Below are 24,607 nucleotides of genomic sequence, written 5' to 3'. Positions count from 1 at the left end.
TCTGCTTTTTCTTTTAAGTTAAAATCCTGCTTTGACACATGTATATACCCTCATGTTTATTATTTTAATACAACTTTATCTCCTGCACATTAACAGAAACTGCGACTGATCAACACAAATGTGGTTTTGGAGGAAACTTAATGTCGATCTTAGAGTATTGTTATTGCAAAGAAATTCTCCAACAATGTTTTTTAATGTAATATGTTCTACTGAAACCCCTCCGTTAGCCGACACATGCAACTTTTTTGGGCTTTTTCCATGTCTGGGTATGGATTTTGTGTATTTATTGTCACATGTAGTGTTATTTGCTAATATATATTCTTTATAAGACTTGGGCCTTCAAATGTACTAAAGACACTCCATGTACAAAATGAAAAAAGGAGAGCCTCAATCAGAATATCAAAAAATAAAAAAATCCAAACTCAAGGTTCATTCAGATGTTAACGTTTGCAGGTAGGCATTTTAAGTTAAAAATGTAAATGATTGCTCAGATTTCTAAAAATATTGTAGTTGTTGGGAACAAAATAAGAGATGTCACACATGTTTCTCCTCCACCAGCCCCCTCTTCTCACCGTCAGTGTTTCTCCTCCACCAGCCCCCTCTTCTCACCGTCAGTGCTTCTCCTCCACCAGCCCCCTCTTCTCACCGTCAGTGTTTCTCCTCCACCAGCCCCCTCTTCTCACCGTCAGTGTTTCTCCTCCACCAGCCCCCTCTTCTCAGTGTTTCTCCTCCACCAGCCCCCTCTTCTCACCGTCAGTGCTTCTCCTCCACCAGCCCCCTCTTCTCACCGTCAGTCTCCTCCACCAGCCCCCTCTTCTCACCGTCAGTGTTTCTCCTCCACCAGCCCCCTCTTCTCACCGTCAGTGCTTCTCCTCCACCAGCCCCCTCTTCTCACCGTCAGTGTTTCTCCTCCACCAGCCCCCTCTTCTCACCGTCAGTGTTTCTCCTCCACCAGCCCCCTCTTCTCACCGTCAGTGTTTCTCCTCCACCAGCCCCCTCTTCTCAACCGTCAGTGTTTCTCCTCCACCAGCCCCCTCTTCTCACCGTCAGTGTTTCTCCTCCACCAGCCCCCTCTTCTCACCGTCAGTGCTTCTCCTCCACCAGCCCCCCTCTTCTCACCGTCAGTGCTTCTCCTCCACCAGCCCCCTCTTCTCACCGTCAGTGTTTCTCCTCCACCAGCCCCCTCTTCTCACCGTCAGTGTTTCTCCTTCACCAGCCCCCTCTTCTCACCGTCAGTGTTTCTCCTCCACCAGCCCCCTCTTCTCACCGTCAGTGTTTCTCCTCCACCAGCCCCCTCTTCTCACCGTCAGTGTTTCTCCTCCACCAGCCCCCTCTTCTCACCGTCAGTGTTTCTCCTCCACCAGCCCCCTCTTCTCACCGTCAGTGTTTCTCCTCCACCAGCCCCCTCTTCTCACCGTCAGTGCTTCTCCTCCACCAGCCCCCTCTTCTCACCGTCAGTGTTTCTCCTCCACCAGCCCCCTCTTCTCACCGTCAGTGCTTCTCCTTCACCAGCCCCCTCTTCTCACCGTCAGTGCTTCTCCTTCACTCGCACCTTCTTTTTATATTTTTCAAATTGTCAACAAATCCTAGGAAAAGACGTGTTAATCCGTCTCTTTACACTGCCTTCCTTACTCTGTCTGTATCACTCAGCCTCAAACTTATTGGATCTTATACTTTATAAAAAAGAAAAAGGTTTTATGCTTAAAAAAAAGAAATGCTGACTTCCAAACAGCTGGTTAACAAGTGTTACTTGTAACAAGTGTTACTGAAACGGGAGGAACGACTCCATTTGTTAGGGACTACTTTCAGTGGCGGATTAATCCCCATCTGGTACTGAGTGTTTGTGGCCAAATGAACTACTGTGTGCGCGTTCATGAAGGAACATGTCAGTGCAACAGTGAGGCGCATTGATGTGTTTTTATTGGTTATACATACACGTGTCTTTGGACCAATTCATTTCTGGTTATTGGCATTTTCACAAACCGAGTTGACAAGAGCAAATGACACTCCTGTATTACCAGGGGGTGCTGCAAACACTTTTGAAAACTTGAAACCCTAAATAACAATTATTCTATTTATCAAATGATCTGCTGATTCGTTGAATGTCGTAAAATATTGTAAAGAAAATGTCCATTTCACTTTTTGATGTTTGTTAATGTCAATGATTCAGTTTAAAGTGATTTGAAACAAATACAATAATAAACTATATATACTATGTTAGAGGTTGAAAACTTAAAATCAGTGACTGTATACTTTTTTTTAAATTAATAACATAATCTGGTTGAGATGTAGTTTCCCCCGAAACCACAAACTGAACCCATGAAGCAGACATGTGTCGGAGATAAAGTCCCATGATGGCATCACAGTTTTGAAGGTGGTGTCTGAAAAGAAACGGATCAAACTTTTGTCCCTGACCGTTAAAATAAAAACCTGTTTTATTTGGACTGTTGTTTAATGGTGCTGCTTCTGAAGAGAGCCTGTAGTGATGTTTCAATATATCTGTGTCCATTATATATTAGTTAATTGCGTTTTGCATAATGTGCCTGTTTTAAGTTATATTTCGTCCTATCTGCAGATGCTGCATTAAGCCTCAACATTTTAGTTTAACCGGTTTCCTTTATGACTTCAGGTTCAGGGTGATTTAATAGTCTTCTGAACAATGTTGACAAACCCTTCTGCGATCTTGTTAAAGAGTCACTTCAAATCACAACCATATTTTTTTCTTAAATGCCTTGCAGTATGTTAAGATGGAATATTAGCAAAATATCAAGAATATTGTAAGATGAATAAAATACAGATGCATATCATTAAAGATAAAGTTGTTTTGTTATAAAGATATATCATTTCTAAAGAAATGAATAGTAATGATACGAATACAGTTGGTCCAAGATACGGCTTTAAAGGTTTTTAAATGAATGCAGTTCAGTCCCAATTGTTTCCACGAAGCTTGGGAGAAGAACACATTTTATCCACGAAAAGAAAAGAAGCTTCACTTAAAGAATAAAACATGCAGATTCTGCGTATAGTTAAAAGCGACCTATTGTGCTTTTAGGATTTGCCAGCCTGCCACTGGACCAGCAGCACATTGTACGTTATAGGGTTAAGGGCTGGACATCTCCAAACAGTTGACCAATCACAACAGAGCTGACCAGCTAACCAATCAGAGCAGACTGGGCTCTGGTTTCAGACAGAGGGTGAAAAGAGTTGCTGCAGCACAGGCAGCATGAGAAAAATAAAGAGCTTTTTGAACATTAAAGCATGGAGACATGTCACAGGAGAGACACTACAAACAAATATGAACATGCATAGTAGTATTATATGTCCTCTCTACAAAAAGTATGTAATTGAATGCTTATTAAGTCCCTAAACAGCCTTGCAATTGCACGAATAGGTATGACTGAAAAGTTAAGATGGAAAATGATATGGCATCATGTTTGTGTCCATTGCAGCCGTTTAGCTGTAGGGAAATCAATTACTGAAACTAGATGTGAGTGTATAAAACGTATGTGACCCCTACGGTAATCACAGCCTCCTGAAACTATACAAAATACAGTGAGGACAAACAGGCTTTTTAAAGTTGTTTGGATAGTTTGAGTCTGTGGTTATTTAATAGTTAAACAATTGTTGGTTCTATTGTTTTGCACACAGCTGTCTAGAAGAGTGTGTTGTGTTTGCCAGACTAACAAGCTCAGGTATGTCCCTAGCAGTGTGCAGAAATACAGTAAACAAGATCATCTGATCATCTCTTAATCTACCAATGCAAATAAATCTCATACTTTCACCTGGAGCAAGGTGTGTGTTTCACTGGAAATGTTCAAACTGAAGCATTCACTTCCTCGTTGCCTCACTTGTTTGCCTTCTAATGAAAACAACATTCAGTTCTGAGCCACAAACGATGGTATGTTCTTTATTGTGTGCGAACAAAATGAAACTTGAAGGAAGAGGGCAACAGTTTGGAAAATACACTTACCTTGTTGGTCAGTCTCCTATTAGTACAATAGCTGTCTTGTATTATCTGTACCATTAACATATTTTTCATTTATCTTATCATGTCTTTATTTTATTAGTAGATTTTCTGTTTTTATCAATAGAGTATTACATTCTCAGACTAACAGCCAATTATGTTATTAACACTTGCATTGTTTTTGTTGGTCTTTTGTTAAAGTTAGTTATCTTTGAATTTGTGACTTTAATAATTACTTTAAATACTTTAAACATTTAATTATTTAAAACCTTTTGTGAAATTAATCGAGGAACTTATATATAGGCTATTATGTTTTTCATTTAATATTTTATAATATATAACGTAATTAATTACATTTGTAAATATATTATATACACTTTTTTCATTTACTTACAATCTCTTTTAATATATCAACTTTGTTTTTCCTTGTCTTGTGCTATGTCATGCCACTTAAGTCTATTTAATTGAATTGACTTGCAGCTTCTCTGTGTATCTGAAATGACTAATATAGTGTATTAAATAATGATGTAGAACCCTTCATATGACCTCCCCCAATCCCCTCCCATGCTGCCGAGTCAAATGAGGCCACAGCCCGCCTTTCAGACAAATCTCGGGACAGCAATCTCACATTAGTCAATTTGCGCATGCGTGGTCTCAAGTCGACTAGTAGCAGGACGAAGAGACAACTTTTAAACTTGATGTATGTTTTAATGGAAGTTTTGTTCAGAGAAGACCCCGTAAATACACCGAGAATTGCGGACGTTTGCCGGAGATCTCAACCTCATAGTCGGGGTTAGAAATAAAGGATTAAAGGACTTTAGTTGAAGGTTTCTGGAGGACTCGGATAACGTGAGTGTCATTAAACAGCCTGTCAATGTGGTTAGTTCACATGATGTTGTTTCCTCAGCCACAGAGCTGTGTCTAACGCCAAACACACGGTTAAAAGGTTGAAATACAACGTTAATATCTTCGGTGAATGCTATGTGGTGAAGCTAACGTTAGCTAGCTTGGTGTTAGCATTAATTTGTTTTGTTATTATATTTATCCGTAATTGTTAACCAATATTATTAGGTTCATGTTTCTGTATTTTCTGTAAACATTAGAGTTCATGTATATTCAGTGTGGGCCGTTTGGTGTACCTTGTCTCGAATACTTAATTGTATAATGTTTTTTTTAAAGCGTGCATGTATTAATGGAGTTTGGTTTGCTGTCCTGGTTTCCTATCAACGACAGCTAGTAAACAGCTCATGTCACCGACATCTTGTCTGACTGTTTTCGGTTTCACTTCCTCAGTGAAAACCAGACTTATTTTTACTAATTACAGAGAAAGGCAAAAGGATCACTTCTCAATAAACACAAAAAGGCTAAAATAGTGTTTACACTCTGAAAGACCCTTTAGACTCCCTTAACCCTTGAAATAAATAATAATAACAAAGAAATTCAAAATATGAACAATGATGCCCCAAAAGTTTTAATGACAGGGCCACAATTTTGTTTACAAATCATAACTTCCAGAGCATAAGTTACATCTTAAAATGTATATTTTCCAACAGTTCAAAACCCCAATATATTTAGTTAATTTAAAAGTGAGAAAAGCAGCGAAATATTAATAATGTAGTTTGAATTACTGTGAATTCAATTATTATTTAATTGATTCAAATGTATCAGAATTGATTATTTACCCAATTATATAATACAGTGGTATGTTTGAGACTCCAGAATTTGTCTTGGATTTATCAATGTACAAATGATAGGTTTTAACCTGGTAGAAACAGAAAGAAAAATCAATATTAGCATTGGCAAGGACGTTGATGGCCAGTTTGTGATGTATATGAATGTGTGTACCTCTATTTGTATGTTGTACACAGGGCAGAGTGAACACACACACACACACACACACACCATGTGGTGGTTCCAGCAGGGTCTGTGCTTCCTGCCTGCGGCGCTGGTCATCTGGACGGCGGCGTCCTTTGTCTTCGCTTACATCACAGCCGTGGTGCTGAAGCATGTGGATCCTCTGTTGCCTTACATCAGGTGTGAGTCCACACACACACACACACACACACACACACACACACACACACACACACACACACACACACACACACTCTCTTTGCTGCACTCAGAACAGGGGGCCTGCACAGTCAGTGTAACTTCCAGCCTCATGGAACTACTTTTAGAGCGATCTGAGCAAAATATGTTTTTGTAGAATCCATAAAGTATAAAAAAACATACGCTATACTCAAGATATTGTCTCACTCCTCTTTCGATTTAGAGACGCTAATAACAAGAGTGCAACCTTTTATGAGGTCATTAGCATGCAGGATAATTCACCTAAACTCCTTAACTCGCTTAATCATTTCCTCGTGTATTTTGCAGAGCTACAGTCAGTCATTATTATTAAATTGTTTGTGTTGCAGCGACACGGGAACGATGGCACCAGAGAGGTGTGTGTTCGGCATCATGCTGGATGTGTCAGCCTTCTTAGGTAACACACACACACACACACACACACACACACACACACACACACACACACACACACACACACACACACACACACACTGTCACATAACCCAATGTCAACACAGTGTTGAGACATTTCTTAAAATGTTCAGACTTTATTGATCACCAGAACAAGGAATTATGTATTTAAATTAATCGTGAGGTTAATTGACAGTCAAATTATTTTAGTTACTTTAAAATGTTTTTAATATAAGTTTTAAATGTATTGTGTCTCAATCTAAATGTTATAATAGGTTAATATCATTATCAATCTCATGATCAATCTATTGTACAGGAGTTAAATATTCTTCATTCTTTTATTCTTTATCTGTTGTATTTGAGAGATTTTAGCAAAACTGTGTCTACGTAAAATAATAATAACAAATAGAAATGTGTGTGTGTTTATATGTGTCTAGGAATGGCGACGGTGTACGTGCGCTACAAGCAGGTGGAGGCTCTGACGTGTGAAGAGGAGCTGAAGCGGGTCAGACTGAACCGCGTCGGGCTGCTGCTCGGTCTCATCAGCTCCTTCGGGATGTGCGTGATCGCCAACTTCCAGGTGAGTGCTGCTGCTCTGGGATCAGTTCCTGCTGTAAAGTGTGTGAAGGCTAGTTCTCCTAAACTGGAACACTTCTCAGTTCCTTCTTTGGAAGGAACTGAGAAGTGTTCCAGTTTAGGAGAACTAGCCTTGGACAGGAACTCAGGTTTAAACTTTGTGGACATCGCTGCCTTGACTGAGCTGAATCTGAGCTTAACATCTCCAAATGTGATTTCCAGACCTACAGTCAGTCATTGTCATTAGTTTCAGGACAAACCATATCAGTAAATCTTTTCCATTTGTTTTGTTGTCTTTCTTGTTTGTAAAACCCAAACGGTGTGTGAGCAGAAGACCACGCTGTTCTCCATGCACCTGGTGGGGGCGGTGCTGACCTTCGGGGTGGGGGCTCTCTACATCCTGGTGCAGACGCTGCTCTCGCTCTACATGCAGCCCCACGTCCACAGCAAGAACATCTACCTGGTCCGTCTGGGGGTGGGCCTCTGGACCCTCGGCAGCATCATCACCAGTATCCTGAACACAGCTGGAAACACACAGCTCAGTTATTCTTACACATCCAGACATATTTATTCATATCATATATATTTTTGATTCTATTCCCTATAACTGGTGTGAACTCTTACCTGTCCTAGCCTGTGTTTCTCTCTTTTTGCTTATGCTGCTCCTAAATGTGCCTACAGTAGATAGAAAGAGCATTTCTCTATGTGTAAAGTTTGTCCGGACTCACTGGTTCTACAATCTGTGTAAACATGCAAATGGCCTCCCAGGTGTCGTTGTCCGTAAAGTGTCTTAATTACAACTTGAACTAAAAAGTTTCCACAATAAGCCAAAAATATCTTCATGCCATTTTTGTTCTGCTATGCATCAGTACCTGGCAAAACAATGAAAAACAAAGTAATATAGTAGTAGTTCTTAGCAGTATTTTATTTTAAATCATAAAAAAAGTCATCCTGCAGTCGGGGACTTTTGATTTGACCTTACACAAGCGTAGGAATTGGGCGACATAAGATTAAATCACACGTAAAAAAAACTCATTTTAACTTCAATTGACATTATCTGGATAGTTGTGAGCGACTCTGAAGGTGTTGAGCTCATTATTATCATATAAAACTAAACAAATGATTTCTTTTTCATATTTGAAACTTTCTCATTTCCTCAACACAATGTACAGTTCTGGTCATGTGAAGCTCAAAACTACAGTTTCTTTAATATTGAAGCTACATTCAAATTAGATTACATAACGTTAGGGATAAAAACCAGGACGTTATGGGAAATGCAGTTCAATTTGTGGTTGAGGCTACTCCCTGACACTTACATAGACAAATACACATCTTTCATGTCCTGTTGTATTCCTTAACATCGTCCTCCTCAGTGTTCGTATCGTCGGTCATCATGTACAGCAGTCTGCCGGGGGTCGACGTCGCTCACAAACTGCACTGGACTCCTGGAGAGACGGTCAGTTCTGCATATTTTTAAGATGGATGAAATCTTAGGTCCGGTGTGGATCTGTTAGAGCTGCTACAAAGTGAAACATTATTTGACATATACAATCATGTTTTTCAAATCATGTTAGAACTTTGTCTAAAATCAAATATACACTTTGGACAGTAACACGGCTCCTATCAGTGTTACATTGATGGTTGTATGTGTATTTTCAGGGTTACACGGCTCACATCATCAGCACCATCTCTGAGTGGTCTCTGGCCTTCTCCTTCATCAGCTTCTTCCTCACCTACATCAGAGACTTTCAGGTACCTTGACCCCCACAGTGGCTCTAATCATCTTCTATCATACGTAGGTCATATTTACTAGAAACAACCAGACATAAATAAATGGTGTATTTGTAGTATAGAGATATGATAGTTCCGAATGCATAAACTATGTAGTAATGGTGCTCTAGGAGGAGACTCAGGTGATAAGGTGGGCGGGGGGTTACATTGGTTGGTTATTAGCTAATGGTTACACGAGCCAAAAAACATTGGGACTTTACTTTCTTTCTCTCTTATTTTCTTTCTTTCTCATTTTCTTTCTTTCTTTTGAAGAAAATCACCCTGCGTGTGGAGGCGGACCTTCAGAGCAGCCACCTGTACGACAGCTGGTCTCAGTCTCCGCATCACAAAGGTGACTCCTCGGAGACGTCTCCTCTGCTGGCCGGAGGGACGTGACCGCAGAGCCTCCCGCTTTACACTGACTTGAACCTTTTTCTAAAGACTTTCTCAAATCTGCTGTTTTGGGTCAGCATAGTTGTATCTCTCCAGTCAAATCGTTTTGATCAAAGCATTTCAACGTAACACACCTGGCTAGTCAAGCCAAACTATCTGACTGGAGAGATGTATACATTCATTTTGTATGTTAGGTGAACTGACCCTTTAGATGCAAATGTGACACTTTGCACTTTGACCTAAAACTGCATCAGTCCCTCTCAGTGACTTTGTCCACTTCAGCGCAGCACTTTATATCATGTATACTTGCTATTCAATTGAAAAAGGCAACCTCTCACCACCTTAATGAGTCCATAAAGCCCACTGAGGGTCATATGGTTTCAACTGTAATGGGAGTTTACAGTCTGTGCATACAGGACCGTTGCATTTTTAAAACTATTTCTAAGGATGCTTTCCATATGCTACCAAATAATACGGTGTATTTTTCACAGTTTTTACTGTAACTCAAATTCAAAAATATATTATAAACACGATCACATTTGATAATTATTTGTATATCAATTACTCACCGGTTCTATGTTTTAACATCATGAATAATGTCATTTTAAAATAACTGATTAGCTTTTAATTTTCAATGTAAAATACTTTTTTTCATATTTTGTTGCTGCTTTAATATTCATACTGTTTTTAAAACGGTAACAACTCTTTTTTTGTTTTCCAGAAAATATTTACATTTAGCTTTTAGCTGAGACCAACAATGGTTTCCATTAACAAAATAACTTTTTGCACTCTGAGGCTGACATTTGGCACGGAGGTTAAGTGTTAGTTCAGTTGTGTGTGTGCGAATGCATGAATGTGTGTGGATACAATTAATATGTTATTTGTTTCTGAATATTTCATTGTTTACTTAAACTAGATAGCATTAATACTTTTAATTAATGCCGCCTGAACAATTCCAATTGACACCTTTGTTTACTTCCGTAATATAGTGGCATCACTATGTAACATTAAAGTATGGAAACATGTCACAGTAGACACAAAATACAAACATAAACCATCTGTCTATATCATATATTGACATATCTACAATATTTAATCAGACACAATCTCCTTACTGCTAACATTGAGTTGCTATTGTGCATTGTTCTGTTGCTACGTTATTCATGTTGAGAGAAATAAAGATGTATTTCTTGTTTCTTGCCCCAATGGTCACATTTGTCTTTGGGATATCATCAATTATTCAGTCTTTAAAAAGAAACGTATTTTCCATCTGAAGCTCTGAGCATGACGTGGTGATGTGAGCGGGCAAAGAGAGCCTGAAAACTCTCTCTCTTCTGTCTTCTCATTGGTGGAGAAGCATTCAGATGCTTCACTCGAGTACAATGACTGACATAATACCACATTGTAAAAATACTACATTTCAAGTAAAATAACTGCATCAGGAAAAGTAATTAAGTAGAATTATGTAGTTAAAGTCTTAGGAGTAAAAGTACTCTTTCCAGATTATTAATTTTTTTCAATATTTTAAAACAAAAGCAACAAATCCTCAGTTACGAAGCTGGAACTGTGAAAGATTTTATAACAAAACTTCTTGGCACAATAGACGCATTTAAGTTACTTAAATCAAATGTAGGATGGTTTAATCTAAAGTAGTAAATACATCTGTAAAATAAATGGAGCGGAGTAAAAGTGCAACGTTTCCAAAATGTAGTAGAGTAGTAGTATAAAGTAGTATAAAACGAAAATACGTGTGTAAAGTACAAGTAACTAAAATGTTTAATTGTACTTAGTTACTTTCCAACACTGATCTTCATATTACATCCCTGTGTTCTCCAACAAACTCGACCACTTTCAAATCACAAAGTCAAGAGAAACCCAACACAGACGGACACAAGTACATGACAAGTTTTATTTTCTCATAAAATGTTGACATTTCTATGCAAAGCGTACATTTAAAAATCTTCCCTCCTTCCTTTGGTTCCAGAGACCCCAACTGGTGACGTTTGGATACTTGTGGCTTTTTGGGTTTCTGGAGCAAAATGAGAGAGACCGATCAACTTTGGCAAAATGATTTTATTCAGACTTTAAGGATAAGGAAACGCTGATCAAGCACGAATCACACCGTTCACTGCTTCATGGGTTTCAGGAAATCTGTTGAACAGGATTTGATGTTAACTGTGAGCACAGGTGATAAAAGTCGAACAATATCCATTCACAACACATTACTATTCAAATATTAATGTTTTAAACATATGTACATACAATCATAACAGCAAAATTAGAGAAGCAGCTTTGTTTGTACATTCAGAATTAAAAATATCTGATCCTTATAAACAACGTGGATAAGAATACATTAAAAAAAAAGGTTTTAGATTAAAGTAAAATCTAGTCGTTAAAGGGTAAATTCACCCAAATCTTAAACACATATTCACTACCTTTTCTCTCCAGATGTTTCTGAGATTTCAGCATTAAAAATGTGTTTTAAAAAAAAATACAAAATCAACTTCTTATTGAGGAACAGTGTCCCCATGAAATACTGGATAATCCAGAAACATTTGATGGAGACAGATTTCTGATGTGGACACTATTTTAACCCAATTAAAACTGTACAACATTTATTCTGGCTTTGATTGACAATTTGCTAGAAATTCAAATCACTATTTAAAAGATTTCATTTTTTAGCAACTTTTTTTATTATGTCATTAAAAAATATCTAAAAAAACTAGCAAAAATTTCAGTTTAATCTCCAAACTTCAAATGAGCTGGAACATGTACTAATCTGCTATTGAAATAAAAATAAAAAGTCCAATTTATGGCTGGCCGAGTTAGCCATTTTAAAAATTAGAATAAATATGAAACTGCTTTTGAAAATCTCTATTTTAATACATTGTTATAGCAACGTCACTTTTTGGCACTAATGTTATAAGTCTATAGAAAACAGAAATGACAAAAAAAAACAGGAAGTTGTCAACAAGAAGCAAATAATAGATCCAAATAAGAGGAAGAGTCACATCTTCCTCTTATTTGTATCTATTATTATTTCTTCTTTACATATAGAACGACGTGGTACTCATTAACAGAATGATCTGACATGTGTTTACTAGAGGACTCGACTTGGGTGAACTGTCCCTTTAACATCAAGGAACGAACCAGGTGAAGAGCTGTGGGTGAGCATCAGAAACACAGCAGGAAGTGAAAGAGTAGACGCTGAAAGTTCCCAGAATGCAATGCAAATGAAGTAAGTGCTCACTGACTGAATGAACTCCACATGCTCCTAAACTTAGTTTGTAATAATTTGATTAAATGCAAAAAGAACATTCACCATGTAATCTGCAGCGTCCCCGATACACACGCTCAATGTAGTCTTTGTTCTTAGATTTGCACTTTGCCTTGATGCCTTTCATATCTATGTTGAAGCACTTTGAATGGCCTTGTTGCTGAAATGTGCTTTACAGATAAACCTGCCTTCAGTCTGCTGTGTTCATGTCAGCTGCTTTCTGTTCAGAGGGGTCCTCATACATCCAGGCCCACCAAGCTGTGGTTTTTAACACAGGAAACGATTCCCTGTGATGCTCAGGTTAATGCCAAGCTCTCATCACTTTTCACCACCTTCTGAAAGAGAGACACCCAATGATTGATGAATTATATGAAGTTCTAAATATATGCTTGAAGCTATCCACATCCAGAACATTGGAGAGTTTAAAACTCCGGAGGACAAAGTCATAAAGTCATTTCTCCATCCTCTGACCTCCTGGAGGAGGATCCCTTTTTCCCAAACTCAAGTCATGTGAGCAGTGTTTCTCTGAGGACGCCGGGAGGATTATGGGACGGACGGGCGTCAGTAAAAAAGGCCGGAGGGAAATAAGGCATCGGTGTGGCGGGGCCACAGAAAGGCCGATCTGCACGATCCTGAACTCTCCACGCTGCTCCTGAACGTCGCTCCTCCTGACGTTAAAACGTTGATCCGTCACAGATGATGTTCTGGCCTCGGCCGGGGAACAGCTCCATCTGCCAGTACCGAGGGTCAGCGTACACTACACAGGGTCAAAGGTCACAGGGAACAACGGTCAGTGATGAGGAGAACAGATCCAGCAGGCCGCGAGGTACAGTCATGGTTTTCTATGACAATACAATATCTTTGTTAACTGTAGAAATAGTTACACTGTTTGCTTAGTTTGCTGCCTGAAAGGACGACGCACAAACAATGATTTAGTGTATGTGAGATTATCTATGCAAGATGTATTCATCTAAATTATATTATAGGGCAGTGACACAATATATATATATATATAAAAATTACAATGAAAGTGTACGCGGTATAAAACGGTGGTACCCATGTCTCCAGGGTTCAGCCACAGGTTGAAGGAGCTGCAGTGTTTCTGGCAGCGCTGGACAGGCAGGACTCGCACTGTGGGAAGACCCTCCCCCACCACCAGCCAGCCAAACACTCCCACCCCCTGAAACACAGAGCAGAGGCTGAGGGGTTATTTACGGTGAGTGATGGACGGATGCACTTTCAACTGCATTTTCACCCTTAGATAATTCAGACAGAAATGTATTATATCATGGAAAGGGCAAATGATGTCACAAGCCGCTGTCATGGAGACAAAAACATTGGGACATTCAGACTTGATCAGAAGAAAAGGGGTTTTTTCTTTGCAAAATTCTATACTTTTATAATCAGTGTATAGCACCTTCCATAAAAGGATTGCTGCATAATGTGCATTACGAATAGGGGAAAACAGAATGGATGTAAAAACAGGGTAATAGTGCCATTATTATTTAGAAAAGAAATCCACACTTGAATGGCGTACTCATGCCTATGGGAGCAGTTTGGGGTGAAGTACCTCGCCCGAGGACACCTGTCCTGGACATGTTGACGGTCCAGGTGTAAAGATGTGTGTGTGTGGACTGACCTTGCTCTGGGAGTTGGTGCTGTGTGTGACCAGGCAGCGCTGCACGATGGTCCCGGCACTGTCCAGCAGGGGGCAGAGCTCCGCCTTGGGGAAGAGCCACCTCAGCACCTTCTCCCTGGTCCCCGAGCTGAACCTCCTGCACACAAAACACCAGAAACAATCATAAAAACCCTCGCCCAAAATGTGCGGCATATCATTTCATAATACATTACATTCCATTTCTTTTAGTTTACGCTTTTATCCAAAGCAGCTTTCAATAAGTGCAAAAAAAACCTTCAGTAAAGATATCAATTCAGAATCCTGCAAGTACATTTGCTCCATAAAAGCCTTATAGTCTAGTTGCCAGCTCATAGAGTCCTGTTGGGAACCCTGAAATGTTGAGTACACCAAAGTGTTATGTTAGAAATGTATAGTAGGGGTCCCCAACACCTAGAAACTTCCGAATCCTAACTTGTATATGTTGGGCAACTTGCACAATTAGCATTGCATTAATAAGCATGAATTACCATTATAGCCTGTGGAGAAACTAGTGATATAATGGCTTGGCCAATGGGGACCATTTTGAGAGGTTTTGGGGATTATTGAGGATGCTGAGTCCATTTCTGACATTCAAAAATAGGGTCATATTAGTACTCCTGGTGGGCTGATTTTCATATATTTTGGGTCGATTTTGAAGATTTAGGGGACTCTGGATCCTCTGGATTGGATAAATTGTCAATTTATTTGAAGAAAAGCTGTCTACAGTAGAGATAATCATTTTCATCTTGTGCTCTCAATATCCAATGGTCGCAACACTACTCAGCAGAGTCAAAATCAGCCCACCTTCTGATTAAAACTGCAATTTCTGATACTGAAAATGTCAGAAATGCATTCAGCATCCTCAATTACCACCAGAATTGGCCAAGCCATTTTTTAACTATTGTTTACGTGGGCGATAATGCAATTCATTTCATTTAACGCAATTTATGCTAACTGTGCAAATTGCCCAACATATGCAAGTTAGCATCCGTTTGTGCTGGGGACCCGTACTATACATTTCTTACATAAAACTTTGACGTTCCAGGTTAACTATGCTGGAAACTAGACTATAAATCTAAGTCTACATTCAAAACCAATGAGTACCAGAGCAGAGTGAAGTTGGCGGGCCCCTGGGGGAGGCCCTGGTTGTGGCTGTGCAGACCGTCGTCCTCCTCCAGCAGGATGGACATGGAGTTGGAGTGAGCCAGGTAGAGCTCCTCCAGCTGCTGCCGCTGCACGCTGAGGGACTCCCCGCCCTGCAGGAGCCACATTACAGGAGCCGTTATTCTCTTTCCAGCAACGTTCAAACCTCTGCTAGTTCAATGCAACACTCACAAAGAGTCGGACAGTAAAGTATTGTAAACCTAGAATTAAATCCTCTCATCGTTATGAAAATAGGACCATGCATAAAAGAAAATACATTATATCTAAAAAAAAATGCTTAAATTAGCTCATTTTTAACTGCAGTGGGCAAGTAACAGGTATACAAATAACAATCAACTGAGATAAAGAAAAATGACAGTCTCTATCACACTAGCTATTATCAAACGGGTTTTAGGGATTCTAGCATTAACAGCCAGAGCTTTAGTAAGTAAAGACCGACTAGGGAGAGCAGACAAATACTTTTACCAGAGCACACACAGTACTGTGTTTTCAAACAGGTCAATTTACCCAAACACGCAGTCCTTCTTAAAAGCCCCCAGCAACACCCCGGGACTAAAACCCATTACAAGTAGGCTGCGCAAAGATGCATTTTTGCTCTTACAATTATGAGATTCCAGACTCCTGGCCTTTGTTCGTGTTCAACAGGAAAAAGAAGAACCTTTTTAAAGAGCTAGAGTCTTGGACACGTTTAACTCTAAAGAAGTGTAAAAAAAAGGAGCATATGTATCAGTAACTGTAATATTAGAATTCATTTGGACTCAAAACTCAATATAGGGTTAAGTTCATGCTTTTCTACACCATGGGAAAAGGAGTGAAAGTGTGTGGACGCTTTCAGTTCTGACCTTCAGCAGGACGAGCTGCGGCCCCCGCCTCAGAGCCACCGTCCCCCTGAGGCTCTCTGGGACCTCCATCACCGAGGAGATCTGAGCACAGCCCGAACAGTTGACCAGATTCTGCCGGAGAGAGCCGGCACTCCACCACTCATGGAAACCTGCAGCACACAAACACAGATTCACTTTAGACAAACTATAGTTCAAGCTGATGTTTCTTCCAAAGACAGATGTTGGAAAGTGGAGGTTTTAGGGCTGAAGCAAATGTGTTTTGTCTTTGTTTTAACTTTTGAGGCTCTGTATGTCTGTCATATTTTATTAAAGGTCACCCTACAACTAAAGAGAACAAATACATTGTTGCTTATAGTGATTATTTCATTTGCGGTGCTGTTAGATGAATACAGTTGTGAGCCTCCTGTAGTCTGGGACAGCAAACTGGTTATTGACCACATTAAATGTCTTTAAAACGATTAATGCCAACAAGTATGGATTGAAAGCTAAATATTTAGACCACATGGGAACAATCCTACGCAGCAAACACTGGACTCTAGTTCTACAAATAATAATATTAGTGTAGCTTACATTAGTGTAGGATTACATAAGAACAAAAATATTATATTCAAAAGTGTTCATATTGAAATATCCAGTACAGCTCTAATTGGACTCCCTCCTAAAAGAAAAATATCATTTATTTGTTCACCCTTTAGACACCCAGTACTTTCTAATGAAACCTGTGTTTGTGTGTCAGTGCGTCAGACCTTGCAGGTTGTACTTCTTGGCGATGGGCAGGGACAGCAGGCGGACGTGGCTGAGGGGGGACGACCAGTTGTAGCAGCCCAGGTTGACCAGCCCCAGCTGGGGGGCGCTCTGAGGGTACGTGAAGGCCAGCACCACCACCAGCAGGAAGCCCACTGCCACCACAAACTGCACAGACCACAGGGATGTCACTTCACTCGCCTCAAAGCAGAGACTGTATGCTCTTTACTCTCCAACCACAGGCAAGTGTTTAACAATAAAAACACTAATCTACTAGAGATTGATTTCGGTCAGTTGGATCTTGGCATTAATTGATATTTAATCAAATACTAGGGCTGCACGATATATCGTGTCGTGACGATAATCGCATGCACGATATTGACATCGCAGGACGTGCGATTTATTTTTATTTTAAAAAATAATAATAATTCAATCCTTTTTTATTTTTTCTAGGACGTGCGATATTAAGTAGGCAAATTAACTCAAACGCGTCATGTTACAATTATTTTTGCTGCTTGCTGCAAAAGGAAAACTCGCGTGGCTCTCATGTCAGGGGTACTTGAGTGAGTGACATGCAGGCTCTGCATGCACAGCAAACCACCAATCACAACCATTCTTGATCAGATCACAGCAGGATAACCGAGCTAGCTCAGCTTGTTGCTCTGATAACTTAAGATCCAGAAGTCCGTGAGTAAAATCCTTCATCCGGTTAAATATTGTTAAAAAAATACCAATTGTATAGCATTAAAGTTCAAGAAAGGATGGTTTGCGGACAAAAAAAAACTGTAATTTCTTCAATTCCTGTATTTTTTCCTATTTATTACATGGCTTAGTTGAATACTTGATTCTGATTGGTCAATTCAGAACATGTGACACGTTGTTTAATCCAGAACAGACAGACCGCTGTCAAGGATTTATTGACCGTTGTTAAGGACGCTCACATCTGCACAAACAAGTCCGTTCGATTTAACTGTATACAGTTTGGCTAACTGACAAGACAAGAGCGACAAGAAAAGAGCGGAGAAGTAACGGGGCAGAAACCCTCCTTTTTACGCAGCGGTCCAGACATTCTTTCACACACAGTGACGTCACGAGCTACCCACAATGCAACGCGCGCCATATATCTATATAGAAATACGCCATTTTCCTGGAGGTGCTAATATCCTGGAGGTGCTAATATAAACAGCTAGCTAACGTAGCCAGGCAGAGCGCACTAGGTTTTTTTTCTGAATTAACGACCGAAGAAATCGCTGCATGTCTTCGGATTACATCTCTGGACTTGAGGGGTGTGCTCTAGGTCGTTACCAGCGTAAACTAGATCTGTGTGGGTTGTCGGATTGCCTTTACAGACTGCCTGCAGATGTATGGAAAAACGACTCTCGAAAGTGGCCTTCGGTCGATTTTGGCAGCATCTACATCTATCTTCTAGAAACACCAGGTGAATACCCCACTTGTCACAATAATATTATCATGCCAATGCATATATGTGGTATTTTAGAGTTGACTAGATATTGATTAAGGCAATAGACTATGATATTCTGCTTGCACCTCGTGTGAAATGGTGGATACCGGAAGTACGGTGTCGCCCTCGGCCCAAAACCCGTATGTGTGTGTGAACGAATAGACATCAGACGGCGACACATATTCAGTGTGCAGTTACTTTAGCATTAGGGCAGGGATATCTAGATACTTTCCAAGGTTTGACATCATGAATTGTGCTACTTTTAAAGCAAGCAGCGATGTTTTCAAATCTGTAATCAAAAAGCTCCTCAAAAACGCTATCGAGACACTAGGCTTGTTTGAGACGCGTTGCGGCTCGCCTCGAAAGTAGACGAGAATAGCCGATCGCAGCCGGGGGAGGTCTCAAAAAGCTCGCCTGAAGTCGGACAGCTCGGAGTCCATGCTCGGAGTCGGCTTCGTCTTCTTCTTCTTCTCTCGGTTTTTTGGCGGATTGCAAAGAACTTTAAGGTGCATACCGCCGCCTCCGGAGTCGGCTTGACTCGGTTTGCATTTATAAAGAATGCACACATGTGTTTAATCGTTAATGTCAGATATGTACTAAGTAAATACATTTGTTCCTGCTCAAGATTAGATTCAACTTTATTGTTATTGCACATATTACAGGTACTGAGACAACGAAATGCAGTTTAGCTTCTAACCAGGTGCAACAAGCAGTAAAGTGAAAAGTAATGTACACAATCTACAGAATAAAATATAGAATGAATTGAATGATGAATAAACAGTGAGGGGTATGAATACACTAGATATCAGCCGTGAGCAGTATGAACAGTGTGTATGAATATGCTAAGATATATAAAGTATGAAAACGGTAAGCAGTGCAAGTATAGTATAACATATATAGATATTAATTTCATGATGATAAACATTGTGGAACAATGATGAATAATGGGAATGGATGTGGCGACGTAAAACTGACACAAAACAACAACAAACTTTTGCCGAGCCAATTGGAGAGTTTCATCAGCAGCACGTGGTAAAAACCACCAATGAGCGCTCAGCTCGAGATACCAGCGAGCCGTTTCCCATCAAGCATTTCGCTTCCGCAGCCCGTGGAGAGCAACTGCGCCGCCTCGCTGCGCCTCGCTCTTAAGGCTGCGGGCGTCTTTGTCCCGCGAGATTTCAACGTCTCATGTAGGCGAGCCTCCAGAGCAAGTCGGACAAAATGACTAACCATCATGCAACGCACTAGCAAGACGTTGATCGACATTGCGCATGTCTGCGCAGGTCTCGCTTGTCTCAAACAAGCCTAGTTCCTTCCGTTGCTACGTTAGTTCAAACGGTAACAACGGACTACTTTTCTTAGCGGATGCATGTCATTTTAAATAAATAATAGCGTACTATTTTTTAAATCAATAAAAACACTTTCTAAATCTATAAAAGCATTTCAATTAATATTGGCAGTCATATCGTTACTTTGTTGAGAATGTGGCCATGTAATAAGCGGGATAATGTGCAGCGACGTGGTCATTATGGGGAAAAGAACACCCGACAGGCTGATCAGGGGCCCGACGCGAAGTAAATAAAATCAAATTGAGGACATCTGGATTCCAGCTATAACCTTTCAAAATAACAAATTCTGAAAGGAGAAATGTTTGCATATACAGTAGGCTATATATATATATATATATATATATATATATATATAAATATTGGCTTGCTTTTATAACCAGGTTTGAATCTTGGAATCTCATATCCGTAATAAGACAAAAACGTCTTTTTGAAACCTCAGATGTTCTTAAAGTTCATCCGTTTCTCCCCCAGGCCTATACTGAGACACTTATGCATGCCTTTGTTACTGACTCTACCTTCTGGTCTTATGAAAGGTATAATTAGGTAGACATTGTGCAGAATGAAGCAGAACCTTTCTGACCAGGACCAACATAAGAGCAAACATCTCCATTGGCTTTAGGTCCTGTCAATTGATGATCCTTTTACTTAAGCAATCATACACGAGAGGCCGTTCTTTAACGTCATTATTGGTACGACAGTACTGCGGCAGGACCGAGGCGCTTGCGCCGAGGTCCGTACGCCTGCAAGCAGTTTGTGCCTGCAAGCAGTTTGCGCCTGCAAGCAGTTTGCGCCTGCAAGCAGTTTGCGCCTGCAAGCAGTTTGCTTTTCGGGCCAAGGGTATACCGTTTTTCTCAGACGCGGAGGGATACTGACTTGTTGTGAAAAGGCACGTTCTATTTGACCGTTCTTTGATCGATCAAACACGCCTATTGACCAATCAGAGAGCTTGCTCACACCTATATGTTATAGAATTGTGTTTAATCCCTTCATAGACTAGCACATGAATGCTTGTCAGCCATGCTTTTAATTAATGCTAGTTTAAACACTTCCTCTGACATTTAAATATTCCCAGGGTGAGGGCTGAGGCAAGGAAGGAGGCAGCATTTAGTTCATATTGTCATCGTCTCTAGATTGAGCATCACAATCTCTAAATACCTTTGAACAAAATCTAAGACATTTATTTTACCTTAAAATTATTTTTCTCCTTTCTATTGTTAAGCACCTTTTATTGCAACTTTTTTACGTCTTCTCTTTCTCTATTAGAAAAAAAACATTTGCCTATTCCCGGGGCCCAATCACTGCTCCACCTGTCCCCAATACATGACCAACCCTGCCTTCAAAATAAAAGCATAAACCACTACTCTAATCAACTCAAATAAATCACAATAAATGATTCATTTACCAAATACAAAACATGAAGAAAATAAATATTTAACTAATAAATAATACAAAGCAATGATTATGGATTTATGAAAGAGGGGGAAACCTGGAAGATTTCCACCTGAATCCTTATTTTGTACATTGTATTAAGTAAAGGTAGAATAGGTAAGAATGGAGAAACCAAATCGAGTGCGCTAGAATTTGAAAGTACGCAGCCGAAAAAAATCTGCGCCTTCCTTCAGACTTCCTTACAGAGCCCCTCCTCCAACACACACGAACGTGCACATGACCAATGAGGGCACGAGATACATTTGTGCACGAGATGGAAGGCTGACAGGCAGGTAGGCCATCCAATCATCTGCCGCGGGCCGAGGCAGATGATTGGTCGTGCTTTTTACAGCGCCACGGCTTCCACGGCTTCCACAGATGAAATATTTGTATATATTTGTATATATTTATTGTCAAAGCATTTCATATATTCATTGCTATCGGGATGTTAAGAGCATTCCATGGAATATAACTAAAAGTGTTTCTGAAGTGAATTACCTACCCTACCTTTAAGTAATAATTTGTTGTTTTTATTATCTTTTTTTAAATTAATTTAAAACTGAAAACCCCCGTTTATCTTGTCGTCTTACATCATCAACAATCTCCCGATTTAAAATCAATATTAATATTCGAGAAACATAAATATACAATAATAACATTCTTATACAAACTATTTTGTGCAAATATATTTATCTTTACCTTTTGTTATTGCTACTTTTACTCAAGGGAATGTGAATGTTTTTTTCATCTATTTGCACATTTTTGAAATTGGTCAAAGGATAGTTTCCTAAACTCATAATGTAAAGATAAATATATTTACACAAAATAGTTTGTATAAGAATGTTATTATTATATATTTATGTTTCTCAAATATTAATATTGATTTTAAATCGGGAGATTGTTGATGATGTAAGATGACAAGATAAACGGGGGGGGGGGGGGGGGGGCGAGCCTTGTTAGCAATGCTACCGTCTTAACTCTTGCATGTTATTTATTGTGCTCCTCTGGATGGAGTAGAGCCCAACATGGCAGATCACATCTCACTGAAGCATAGTTTTGAGTGGTCCTCTGATATCAAGGAGACTGACCTGGCCATTCTGAAAGGACGTCCCTGTGAGATCATAGAAGTGACTAACTTTCATTCTGGAAAGCATGGACATGCCAAGGTAAAACCTGCTTGTTCCTCCTTTGCATGCCAGGAATGCAGCCTGGTGCTTCCAGTTTTACAAGTAACCAACAATGCAAATTTGGCCCGAAGCCATTTGTAATCTGTTATGATGTTTCCTCCAGATTGGCGTTAAAGGACGTGACATCTTTACTAAGGAGGAGCCTCGCCAGAAATTGGATGAATTATGTCTTAAAATTGCAGTTTATGCGGTGAGTGAGGTGGATCTCATCCTAGGGCTGCTCGATTATGGCAAAAATCATAATCTCGATTCTTTGGGTCAATAATATGTTTTTAACAGTTGATTACTCTAAACTTTAAGTATAATTCAACTGAAAAACCAATAAAATAAAAAAATAAAATAAAAAAATAAAAAGAATAATCCTTTTACTTCGATGATGTTGTTTTCATACAATCGTTGCAAGCCAAAATCGTAATTGCGATTAAAATACGATTAATTGAGCAGCCCTATCTCATCCTAAATGCTGTCTGAGTTTACCAATTCGATATGGTATAAAAAAAAACAATATTATGTTTGCATATATTGTAAGAAAAGGTTAACAAGTCATGTGTACTGTCCACAGTATTGAATGCATGTAAGTCACTTTGGATACAAGTGTTTAGTAACATGTAATGCTAAAGTATCTTTGAGACATTTGAATTGTTTGGCTTTCTCGACAAAAACTACATTTTACAAGACTACACTGAACACAGTCGGATAACGCTACAATTGACCTTCACCTTTTCAATCATTTTTCGATTAGAGCTTTAATTCACCGAAGTTAACTCACACGTCATAAGTCTAATGGCGTATTGTCTGTTAAAATAACTCAATTATTTTTTAAATGTTAGATAACCTAATGCTATTGCAAAAGTGTGAGCCTCAAAATGAATGTTTTCAATGCTAAACTTGTGTGTCACTTGCATCGAAAATTCCTCTGTAGTTGTGACAGGATATACCGTTTGGAAACAGTTTGAACAGGTTTTAAAATGACCAAGAATCTTTTTCTGACCTGGTTAGAGGAATTTTTCTTCCTAAAAATGTTTATTTCAACGGGCTGACTCGACTCATCAAGCAACTCAGGCCCTACTGGGGACACAGCTCAGGGAACGTTAAACAAAGGCTGGAATATTCTTTTCATGAGCTATAAGATATTTCAAAATGAAATGTGATTGTGGTAGCTGTTTAATAGCAGTTACATTGGATTTGTAAGAATGCTTTGCAGAGTTTTCACTTGAAAACAGGATGCTGCTCAAATGTTATGCTATAAAAGTATCAATAAGCTGAATGGTTTGCTATGTTTGAATAAAAACGTCATTAGAAGAAATGTCATTGCAAAAAAATTAGAATGAATATCAATCCACTGCATTCAATTGCTCGCTTTTAAACCTCAATCAATGTCGTCAAACAGGTTTTTCTTTGACTTAATTGTGTTTTCCATGGGCGCTGTTAGCTCACTTGGTGAAGTTGGGGACCCATACACTGGGGCTCAGTCCCTGCTGTGAAGGATTGGGCCCAATTTCGACAATTTATGTGGTCACCAAAAAAGTTATTATTATTTCTCTCACACACATTCAAAAACCTTTAAAATCACTTTACAGTAATGACAAACTTGCGAATTAACCACATATTGTACAGGCTGTAACTGCATTTTAAGTACTTTCATGTGACAAAGGGCTTCCTTAGTTCATTGAGTATATTTTCATTCGATTAGATGTTTTAGCAGTGAAATATTTCCCTGACCTTTATGGTGGCTCTCAGGATGGGGAACTGCGGAGGCTCTCTCCTGGGCTCGTTGGTCTCCAGGACCTGCTTGATGAACCTTTCGATCTCCCTCTCCGACATGCCGTAGCGGTATCCCGACTGCCGGAGGATGTCGATGCTCTCGGACAGTTTGTCGTAGATGCACGGCTCACTCATCGTCGTTCCCATGACGGCAGCGGTCACAGCGGCTTCTTGGTCAAACACGTTGATCTTCAGCTGCTGCGGGCTTCAGGAGCATGGTGTCACCTAGGTAGTCATATTAAATGTTTACCACCACACCATTTCATAAACAACTACATATCATAACTAACCTATTAAAAGGTGTTGTTATATTCAACCCAGTCTCACGGCATTTCGTGTTCACCAACACGATTTTTAATCTATTGATTCGTGTTCACCAACACGATTTGCCCCTTTTTTTCGTGTTGCACAGCACGATTTTAAAAGCAATGTATTTCTACTGCCTGCAGCACGTCTTTTTCTCCGGTCGGGTCGTGGGAGACCGGAAGCTGTGTGGTTCATAAAAACATGTTCTTACTCAATACCAAGCCACAGTTATTGCTTTTA

General features: G+C 39.7%; 2 protein-coding genes across 4 annotated transcripts; one reads left to right on the top strand and one right to left on the bottom strand.

Annotated features, from left to right (window-relative positions):
• The first annotated feature begins 4,581 nt into the window (after positions 1-4,581).
• dram2b (DNA-damage regulated autophagy modulator 2b) lies at positions 4,582-10,382 on the top strand. 2 transcript variants are annotated; one of them, XM_034230585.1, is made up of 8 exons: positions 4,582-4,813; positions 5,838-5,998; positions 6,385-6,452; positions 6,886-7,028; positions 7,356-7,533; positions 8,398-8,480; positions 8,684-8,776; positions 9,068-10,382. In XM_034230585.1, exons 2-8 carry the CDS (start codon positions 5,868-5,870, stop codon positions 9,188-9,190), a joined length of 819 nt encoding a protein of 272 aa, XP_034086476.1. In that variant the 5' UTR covers positions 4,582-4,813; positions 5,838-5,867; the 3' UTR covers positions 9,191-10,382. The 2 variants fall into 2 exon arrangements, with proteins under 2 accessions (XP_034086476.1, XP_034086471.1); XM_034230580.1 differs by having other exon boundaries at positions 5,833-5,998.
• Positions 10,383-11,076: 694 nt separating this feature from the next.
• cunh6orf89 (chromosome unknown C6orf89 homolog) lies at positions 11,077-24,354 on the bottom strand. Of its 2 annotated transcripts, none has more exons than XM_034230635.1 (7): positions 24,020-24,354; positions 16,874-17,039; positions 16,128-16,276; positions 15,226-15,377; positions 14,104-14,239; positions 13,488-13,644; positions 11,077-13,221 (listed from the first exon to the last, which is right to left on the bottom strand). In XM_034230635.1, the coding sequence occupies exons 1-7, from the start codon at positions 24,206-24,208 to the stop codon at positions 13,139-13,141; spliced, it is 1,032 nt and encodes a 343-aa protein (XP_034086526.1). In that variant the 5' UTR covers positions 24,209-24,354; the 3' UTR covers positions 11,077-13,138. The 2 variants fall into 2 exon arrangements, with proteins under 2 accessions (XP_034086526.1, XP_034086532.1); XM_034230641.1 differs by having other exon boundaries at positions 13,521-13,644; positions 24,020-24,349.
• Positions 24,355-24,607: the final 253 nt, after the last annotated feature.

Source organism: Gymnodraco acuticeps, unplaced genomic scaffold (genome assembly GCF_902827175.1).
Source record: "Gymnodraco acuticeps unplaced genomic scaffold, fGymAcu1.1, whole genome shotgun sequence".
NCBI lineage: Eukaryota > Metazoa > Chordata > Actinopteri > Perciformes > Bathydraconidae > Gymnodraco > Gymnodraco acuticeps.
Note: the sequence above shows the minus strand (reverse complement) of the source record. Positions and strands in the feature narration are given on the sequence as shown.

Bases quoted from the DNA above. Each gene is read 5' to 3' on its own strand.
- dram2b (XM_034230585.1), top strand. From the start codon at position 5,868: ATGTGGTGGTTCCAGCAGGGTCTGTGCTTCCTGCCTGCGGCGCTGGTC. The intron at 7,534-8,397 runs GTATCCTGAACA...CGTCCTCCTCAG, and splicing joins CCTCGGCAGCATCATCACCA to TGTTCGTATCGTCGGTCATC. The intron at 8,481-8,683 runs GTCAGTTCTGCA...GTGTATTTTCAG, and splicing joins ACTGGACTCCTGGAGAGACG to GGTTACACGGCTCACATCAT.
- cunh6orf89 (XM_034230635.1), bottom strand. From the start codon at position 24,208: ATGGGAACGACGATGAGTGAGCCGTGCATCTACGACAAACTGTCCGAG. The intron at 17,040-24,019 runs GTCAGGGAAATA...TGGTCTGTGCAG, and splicing joins TCCTGAGAGCCACCATAAAG to TTTGTGGTGGCAGTGGGCTT. The intron at 13,222-13,487 runs GTAATTTTTATA...GACCCTGTGTAG, and splicing joins ATACCGCGTACACTTTCATT to TGTACGCTGACCCTCGGTAC.